The sequence below is a fragment of the Prionailurus viverrinus genome, chromosome A1 (genome assembly GCF_022837055.1).
Source record: "Prionailurus viverrinus isolate Anna chromosome A1, UM_Priviv_1.0, whole genome shotgun sequence".
NCBI classification, from domain to species: Eukaryota; Metazoa; Chordata; class Mammalia; order Carnivora; family Felidae; genus Prionailurus; species Prionailurus viverrinus.
In genome coordinates, this window is record NC_062561.1 from 83,957,607 (window position 1) to 83,967,595 (window position 9,989).

Sequence of the window (9,989 nt, forward strand, 5' to 3'; positions counted from 1 at the left end):
CTCTGACTGACTAATTTCACTTCACATAATACTTTACAGTTCCATCCATGTAGTTGCAAATGGCAAGATTTCTTTCTTTTTGATTGCCAAGTAATACTCAATTGTGTGTGTGTGTGTATATATATATATATACACAAAAGTATATATATATATATATATATATATATGATGTGGTGTGTGTGTGTATATATATATATATATATATATATATATATATACCACATCTTTATCCATTCATCCATTGATGGATATTTTAGCTCTTTCCATACTTGGCTATTGTTGATAGTGCTGCTATAAACATGGGGGGGTGCATGTGTCTCTTCAAAACAACAAACCTGTATCCCTTGGATAAATACTTAGTAGTTCAATTGCTGGGTAGTAGGGTAGTTCTATTTTAGTTTTTTGAGGAACCTCCATATTGTTTTACAGAGTGGATGCACCAACTTGCATTGCCACCAACAATATAAAAGGTATCCTCGTTCTCCGCATCCTTGCCAACATCTGTTGTTGCCTGAGTTGTTAATGTTAGCCATTCTGACAGGTGTAAGGTGGTATCTCATTGTGGTCTTGATTTGTATTTCCTTGATGATGAGTGATGTCAAGAATTTTTTCATGTGTCAGTTGGCCATCTGGATGTCTTCCTTGGAGAAGTGTCTATGCATGTCTTTTGCCCATTTCTTCACTGGATTATTTGTTTTTTGGGGTGTTGAGTTTGATAAGTTCTTTATAGATTTTGGATACTAGCCCTTTATCTGATACGTCATTTACAAATATCTTCTCGCATTCTGTCCATTGCCTTTTAGTTTTGCTGATTGTTTCCTTCACTGCAGAAGGCTTTTGTTGTGATGAGATCCCAGAAGTTCATTTTTGCTTTTGTTTCCCTTGCCTCCAGAGACATGTCGAATAAGAAATTGCTGCAGCCATGATCAAAGAGGTTTTTGCCTGCTTTCTCCTCGAGGATTTTGATGGCTTCCTGTCTTACATCCGTTTTGAGTTTATTTTTGTGTATGGTGTAAGAAAGTGGTCCAGTTTCATTCTTCGGCATGTTGCTGTCGTTTTCCCAGCACCACTTGCTGAAGAGACTGTCTTTATTCCATTGGATATTCTTTCCTGCTTTGTCAAAGATGAGTTGGCCATACGTTTGTGGGTCCATTTCTGGGTTCTCTATTCTGTTGCATTGATCTGAGTGTCTGTTCTTGTGCTGGTACCATACTGTACCAGCTTTGTAGTATAGCTTGAAGTCTAAGATTGTGATGCCTCCTGCTTTGGTTTTCTTTTTCAAGATTGCTTTGGCTATTGGGGGTCTTTTCTGGTTCCATACAAATTTTAGGATTATTTGTTCTAGCTCTGTGAAGAATGCTGGTGTTATTGTGATAGGGATTTCATTGAATATGTAGATTGCCTTGGGTAGTACCGAAATTTAACAATATTTGTTCTTCCTATCCAGGAGCATGGAATATTTTTTTTTCCTATTTTGAATGTGTCTTCTTCAGTTTCTTTCATCAGCTTTCTATAGTTTTCAGTGTATAGATTTTTCACGTCTTTGGTTAGATTTATTTCTAGGTATTTTATGGTTTTTGTGCAACTGCAAATGAGATTGATTCCTTGACTTCTTTTACTGTCGCTTCATATTTGGTGTATAGGAATGCAACCGATTTCTGTGTGTTGATTTTATATCCTGATTTTATATGTGGTGTATATATGTATATACCCTATATACATATATACATAACATCTTCTTTACCCATTCACCCATCTATGGATATTTGAGCTCTTTCCATACTTTGGACTTTGGCTATTGTTGATTGTGCTGCTGTAAACATTGGGGTGCATGTGCCCCTTCGAAACAGCACACTTGTATCCCTTGGAAAAATACCTAGTAGTGCATTTGCTGGGTCACAGTGTAATTCTATTTTTAATATTTTGAAGAACCTCCATACTGTTTTCTGGAGTGACTGTACCAGTTTGCATTCCTACCAGCAGTGCAAAAGAGATCCTCCTCCCCCCCCCCACCGCATCCTCGCCAACATCTGTTGTTCTTGAGTTGTTAATGTTAGCCATTCTTACAGGTGTGATGTGATATCTCATTGTGGTTTTGAGTTGTATTTCCCTGATGATGAGTGAAGTTGAGCATTTTTTCATGTGTCAGTTAGCCATCTGGATGTCTTCTTTGGAGAAGTGTCTCTTCATGTCTTTTGCCCATTTCTTTACTGGATTATTTATTTTTTGGCATGTTGAGTTTGATAAGTTCTTTATAGACTTAGGGTGAAAGATCTCAATATTTCCTCATTAAAGATAATATTAGTATTGGGTTATCATATATGGCTTTATGATTGTGATGTATCATCCTTCTATCTCTACTTTCTTAAGGGTTTTTATCAAGAAAGGATAATGCATTTTCTCAAAAGCTTTCTCTGTATCTATTGAGAGGATCATGTGGTTCTTGTACTTTATTTTATTCGTGTGGTGAATCACATTGATTATTTTATAGATATTCAACCAGTCCTGTATCCCAGATGTAAGTCCTAGTTGGTCATGGTGAATAATTCTTTTAATGTATTGTTGGATTTTGTTGTCTAATATCTTGTTGAGGATTATTGCATTCATGTTCATCAGGGAAATTGTTTTATAGTTCTCCTTTCTAGTGTTTTTTTTTTTTTGGTCTTGTTTAGGAATCAAGGTAATTCTGGCTTCATAGAAAGGATTTGGAACTTTTCCTTCCATTTCTATTTTTTTGGAACAGCTTCAAGAGAATAGATGTTAACTCTTCCTTACATGCTTGATAGAATTCCTCTGGAAAGCCATCTGGTTCTGGACTCTTGTTTTGGGGGAATTTTTCATTACTAATCCTATTTCTTTACTTGTAATGGGTGTGTTCAAATTTTATATTTCTTCCTGTTTCAATTTTGGTATTTTATATGTTTCTAGGAATTTGTCCACTTTTTTCAGATTGCCCATTTTATTGGTGTATAACTGCTCACAATATTCTCCTATTGTTGCTTTTATTTCTACCCTGTTGGTTGTGGTCTCTCCTCTTTCATTCTTGATTTTATTTATTTGAGTCCTTTCTTTTTTCTTTTTGATCAAACTGGCTAGTGGTTTATCAATTTTATTAATTGTTTCAAAGAACCAGCTTCTGGTTTCATTGATCTGTTCTACTGCTGCTTTATGTTTGTTTGTTTTTTTGTTTCAATAGCATTGGTTTCTGCTCTAATCTTTATTATTTTGTGTATTCTGATGGCTTTTGGTTTTATTTGTTGTTCTTTTTCCAGATCTTTGAGGTGTAAGGTTACATTGCGTATTTGAGACATTTGTTCCTTACTTAGGAAGGCCTGGATTGCTATATGCATCCCTCTTATAACCGCCTTTCCTGAGTCCCAGAGGTTTTGGGCTTTGGTTTTATAATTTTCATTGGGTTCCATGTACTTTTTAATTTCCTCCTTAACTTCCTGGTTAACCCATTCATTCTTTAGTTGATGTTCTTTATTCTCCAAGTATTTGTTACCTTTACAATTTTTTTCTTGGGGCTGATATCGCTTTCATAGAGTTGTGGTTTGAAAATATGTGTGGTATGATTTTGATAATTTTTTACTTGTTGAGGGCTGATTTCTGTCTCAGTAGGTGACCTATTCTGGAGAACTGTCCATGTGCACTGAGAAGAATGTATATTCTGCTGCTTTATGAGGAAATGTTCTGAATATATCTGTTAAGTCCATCTGGTCCAGTGTGTCATTCAAAACCATTGTTTCTTTGTTGATTTTCTGTTTAGATGATCTGTCCATTGCTATAAGTGGGGTGTTGAAGTCCTCTACTATTACAGTATTACTATCAAGGAGTTTCCTTATGTTTGTGATTAATTGATTTATATATTTCGGTGTTTTCACATTTGGAGCTTAAATGTTTGCAATTGTTATGTCTTCTTGGTGGATAGACCACTTATATGATAAAATGCCCTTTCTCATCTCTTATTACAGTCTTTAGTTTAAAGTCTAGATTGTTTGATATATGTATGGCTACTCCAGCATTCTTTTGTCGACCATTAGCATGAGAGATGGTTCTCCATCCCTTTACTTTCAATCTAAAGATGTCTTTGGGTCTAAAGTGGGTCTCTTATAAACAGCATATAGATGGATCTTGTTTTCTTATCCATTCTGTTACCCTATGCTTTTGATTGGAGAGTTTGTCCATTGACATTTCAAGTGAGTACTAAAAGATATGAGTTTATTGCCATCATGTTTCTTGTAGAGTTGGAGTTTCTGGTGGTGCTTTCTGGCCCTTTCTAGTCTTTGTTGCTATTGTTTTTATGTGTTTTTTTTCTCCCCTCAGAGTCCCCCTTAAAATTTCTTGCAGGGCTGCTTTAGTGGTCATGAACCCCTTTAATTTCTCTTTGGGAAACTTTTAATCTTTCCTTCTATTTTGGATGACAGCCTTGATCAATAAAGAATTCTTGGCTGCATATTTTTCTGATTCAGCACATTGACTATCCTGCCATTCCTTTCTGGCCTGCAAAATTTCTGTGGATAGGTTTTGCCACAAACCTGATCTGTCTTCCCTTGTAAGTTAGGGACTGTTTTTCCCTTGCTGCTTTCATGATTCTCTCCTTGCCTGAGTATTTTGTGAACTTGATTATGATATGCCCTGTTGATGGTTGATTTTTGTTCAATCGAGTGGGGTTCCTCTGTGCTTCCTGGATTTTGATATCTGTGTCTTCCCCCAGGTTAGGAAAGTTTTATGCTATGATTTGCTTACATAACGCTTCTATCCTCATTTCTCTCTCTTCCTCTTCTGGGACCCCTATGATTCTGATGTTGTTCCTTTTAATGAGTCACTGATTTCTCTAATTCTTAAATCACGCTTTTTTGCCTTCATCTCCCTCTTTTTTTCTGCTTCATTGTTCTCCATAATTTTGTCCTCTATATCACTGATTTTTTGCTCTGTCTCATCTATCCTTGCCACCATGGCATCAATTCGAGATTGCAGCTCAGTTATAATATTTTTTATTTCATCTTGACTAGTTTTACTTCTTTTATCTCCTGAGAAAGGGATTCTAATATATTTTTGACTCCACCTAGTAGTATTCTTATCGTGATTCTAAATTCTGGTTCAGATTTCTTGCTTGTATCTGTGTTGTTGAAGTCCCTGGCTTTCGTTTCTTCCTGCTCTTTCTTTTGGGGTGAATTCCTTTGTTTCATTATTTTTAAGGAAGAAGAGAAATTGATAAGGTAAAAATATAAAATTAAATTAAAAATTAAAAACAACACACACACACACACACACACACAAAATCAAATAAATGATGCCAGATTTTAGATGGGTCTGTGTCTGGTTATTGAAAGAGTTTGATAGGTTAGAGAAAAAGGGGAAAAAAGGAAAACATTTGAAAATTTGTGAAAATGAATGCAATGAACTAGAATAAAATAAAATGTTGGACGTAAAACAGAACTTGAAAAATTTACAAAAAATAAAAAAATATAGTAGAAAAATAAAGAAAAATGTTTTGTATAAAAATTGAAAATAAAAATAATTTTTCCTTTTTCTGTATTCAAGAAGAAGAAAAGAAACAATAAAGAAAAAAATTGAACAGATGAACTAGCTAAAAGACTGAAATACAATTGAAATTATGTCAGGTTTATTGTATGTCACAATTTATTTATCTATGTCACCACCAGTGAGCTTTTGAATAGCTTCTAGTTTTTTTTTCTGTTACTATATATCTTTTGGTAAAGATTATGAATACATGTTTGTTAGAAATTCACCTGAGTGTGTTTATTCTGTGGTGCAGTGTTCAGCTTTAGTCACTGTTGCTTCATACCATGTGGTAGGGATTCAAGCTGTTTGCTTGATTGCTTGTTTGTATTTTATTTTTATTGCTTTCCCCCATTGGAATGTAAACTTTTTTGAGTATAGGTGCTTTATCTATCTTGCTCACAGCTATGATGAACAAATGAATGCCTGGACAAATGAGTGAGAAAGCTATATCTGAAAGATATAGTGTTCAATCAACCACATTTCTTCTTTGCAATCCAGTGAACTAATTTAAAATGTTACCATACAGAATTCCCTCATTTCCCTGATCCTCACTGTCATCATCTGTAATTACAACTCTTGTATGTGCTTTATTTTTATGAAGTTATTAGATGATGATGAATGTATGTGAATTTTTAAGTTTTAGAGAGATTAGTATGACTGATTATGATTATTAATAATTTCATAAAGTAACCCCTATGATACTTAAGTAAACTTCTTATATAATCAAATGCTACATTGAAAATGATTTGCTGTACACTTATTGTCCTCAATTCTTGGATCATGGGGAGCATGAATATGGAATATAAACAAACTTCTACTATCCAAATGTTGTATGGTTAACCCTGATGACATTGTGACATATTTGAAAATTCACTTTGGTATCCTCCCAAACCATACTCCTGTATGTTTAGTAAATGTTTAGGCATATAATATCCTCAGGTTGCCTTTTTTGGGGCAAGGTTCTTTGCTCTCATCCATGAATGTTAACTTGTCTGACAAATAGTTTTCACTTATGTGTTGCAAATAAAAGTTAAATACTACATTTCTACTTAAAGTAAAACATGCCTAATTATTGCAGGAGTATAATGGCTATTAAAAAAAACCAAAACTATATTCAGTGACTCTTCCTACCAATTGAAAAACTGGAACAAACAGAGAGCTACACAACTATCTTCCTAAAGGCTATGTCAGGTATTAGTCTTCAAAATAGAGAAGATAATATTTCTCTTATATTTAGACGGTAAGTATAATTATACAGGAGTATCACATATACAGAAATTACCATCCTCCCTCCTGCACTCTTCAACACAGTTCATGCAATTTAAAATTGCATGCAATTTATTTTTATCTCTAAAACGTAAAAACTTCAAGCAAGATTTTTTTTTTAATTTCTTAAAAACACTGGGCATTTATTTTGAATGAAAGTGAACAGGTCATAATAAATGGAAGATATAAGAAAGGAAAGAAGAGATGAAGGAATGAAGATTAAGAGGATACATTTCTTATATTGCTCTTTTTCTTTTCCTTTTTCTTCTTCTGCACAATTAAACCTTCCCTCCAGGTTAATCCTTCATTAACAGCATGGCCACAATGTCCACAAAGGCTCCTATTTGTCATCCACATGAGAAGAAGACATTGTCAAAACACATCTCCTGACACTTTTTGTGTACATTTGAACCTGCCCATTGCCCTCTTCAGAGCTCCAGTCACATCCTTGTTCCTCAGACTGTAGATGAGTGGATTCAGCATTGGTGTAAGGATTGTGTAGAACACAGAGAAGACTGTATCCTGCGCTGGGTTATGGTAAGAGTGTGGCAGCATGTAGGTGTACATGGCAGCCCCATAGAACAAGGTCACTACTGTCATGTGAGATGAACAGGTGGCAAATGCCTTCTTTCTTCCCTCAACTGAACTCATGTGGTGGACTGTGGTCAGGATTTGGGCATAAGAAGCAATCACCACAGAGAAAGGAATCAGCAACATCAGGACACAGCACACATACATTACTGTTTCATAGAGGGCTGTGTCTGCACATGCCAAACTCAAGACTGCAGGTGCCTCACAAAAGAAATGGTTAATTTCCCGGGAGTTGCAGAAAGGAAAGGTCATGGTTATGGGAGTTAGAAGGAAGCCATCCAAAAAGCCTCCAAACCAGGAACCTGCTATGATCATCCAACAGACCTGGCGACTCATAAGGACAGGGTAGCGAAGGGGGTTACAGATGGCCACATAGCGGTCGTAGGCCATGAGGCCCAGTAGGAAGAACTCAGCTCCCACAAGGGTGAGGTAGAGGAAGTGCTGAGCTGTGCACCCCATAAAGGATATGGTTCTTTGACCCAGCAGATAATCAACCAGCATCTTGGGCACAATCGTGGAGATATACATCATGTCAATGAAGGAGAGATGGCTGAGAAGGAAGTACATAGGAGTGTGCAGTCGTGAATCAGTGTGGATCAGGAAGATCATAATCCCATTGGCCATCAATGCAGTGAAAAAGATGATAGAGACAATGGCAAAGAGAAGGCCTGAGATGTCCTTCTTGTTGAACAGTCCCATCAAGGTGAAGTCTGTAGAGGATGTGTTGTACACTTCCATGGATCCCATGATGGTGCTGCTGTGACCTAGAATCTTCCAAATAAAATGAGAATATTCGCAGGGAATTAATATAAGGACATATAGGTTGATTGTTAAGCAAAAACTTGTAAAAGTCTGAAGAAAATACCTAAAAATATTTACTTAGAATTTTGATGCTTATATCTATCATTTAATCTATTATAGAACGTTTTTACATAAAATTGATCACCTTAAATCAATAATTCTTTAAATACATTTGACAAGATTATGTCAACAGATGCTATTGTACTATAGTGATACATATAACAACACATAGGGTATAAACCATATTGTTATTCTGTTAAACATGCCCTAGTCTGGTGTGTGCATGTGTGTGTGTGCGTGTGTGTGTGTGTGTGTGTGTGTAATTACTATGTTAGTTTAAATTGGCATCCTTATTAAATGAATCTTTTTTTAAGTTTATTTATTTATTTTGAGAGAAAGGGAGAGAGAGAGAGTGAGCAAGGGAGGGGCAGAGAGAGAAGTTGAGAGAGAATCCCAAGCAGGCTCCACATTGTGCAGTGCCTAATGCATGGCTCCATCCCACAAACCATGAGATCATGACTGGAGCCAAAATCAGGAGTCAGACCTTCAACTGACTGAACCACCTGAGTGCCCCAAAGGAATCATCATAATCAACAATACCACCATCTTAAAAATATCCCAGCACTGACAATAAGTAGTCTATCTCTGCCATTTAGCTACAAATGAGTGATTGTCAATGTGGACTGTGAGAATTTGAAAATTATGAGTATTCTTTTGATACCATTTCATCTGTGTTGCAGACAAAATTGTATGGGAGAAAATGGGAAATAGAAACCACTCTTGCAAACTCAGAAAAAAAAAGAGGCAATCACTCTTGTAGAATTATTTTTGTTTATTTTTAAGAAATAAATTTAAATTTAGGATGATGAAGAATTGGCATTAGGATTATGTATTAGCATCAGCATTTGCTATTTATTAGTATTTAGTATTTGCAATTAGGATTCAGAGGAAATAACACAGGGACATACATGGTTAGCCATAAACCACCTGCTAATTTTGGAAATTGAATTTTTTTCATATAGATTGGTAATTAAAACTACTGATCATATTTTACTTAATTTCAAGTGGTGATAAAAGAAAAAATCTACAAGCTTTTTGAAAGTTAATTATTATTTTTCATATGTTTAACATTAAGTATGTCAAGGTAAGATATATTTTACCAATGTGTTTTTAAGGTAGATTGACCAAACTAATCCATTCCTGTAAATATTATACAAATATGAGTATTTGAATTAATTGCACAGAAAAGAAAATACTATTAAGAATAATTACAGGGGCACCTGGGTGGCTTAGTCAGTGGAATGTCTGACTCTTGATTTTTGGTTCAAATCATGATTCAAGGGTGGTGAAATCAAGCCCCGCATCGGACTCCATACTGAGTATGGAGACAGATTCTCTGTCTCTCTCTCTGTCTCTCTCTCTCTGCTCCTCTTCCCTGTTGTGCACACTCTCTCTACCTATTCTATCTTATTTAAAAATTTAAAAAGAATAATTAGAACAACACTGTAAAGAGTTTACTTTGTGCCAAGTGCTTCATTTCGATTGACTTGTTGAGCTTCACAATAAACCTAAGAAGTGAGGAACTATAACCCTCATTTCACTGATGGCAGAATTGTGAATAATGTTCTTCTGGTCACACATACTCTTAATGGCAGGGATGTTTGGACCAGGCAGCCTCAAATCATTCTGTGCTCTTACCTACAATCCAAAAAATTAGGCATTTACATTATCTGTCAAATTAAATGTGCCAACAATGTAAATCTGTGAATTTTTAACTATATGCAATAATTAATATTGCTAAT

At 35.4% G+C, this 9,989-nt stretch overlaps 1 protein-coding gene across 2 annotated transcripts; it reads right to left on the reverse strand.

Moving 5' to 3' along the window:
* Window positions 1–2,260: 2,260 nt before the first annotated feature.
* LOC125168570 (olfactory receptor 2T1) lies at window positions 2,261–8,252 on the reverse strand. 2 transcript variants are annotated; one of them, XM_047863711.1, is made up of 2 exons: window positions 7,212–8,124; window positions 2,261–2,274 (listed from the first exon to the last, which is right to left on the reverse strand). In XM_047863711.1, the coding sequence occupies exons 1-2, from the start codon at window positions 8,122–8,124 to the stop codon at window positions 2,261–2,263; spliced, it is 927 nt and encodes a 308-aa protein (XP_047719667.1). The 2 variants fall into 2 exon arrangements, with proteins under 2 accessions (XP_047719667.1, XP_047719676.1); XM_047863720.1 differs by lacking the exon at window positions 2,261–2,274 and having other exon boundaries at window positions 7,168–8,252.
* Window positions 8,253–9,989: the final 1,737 nt, after the last annotated feature.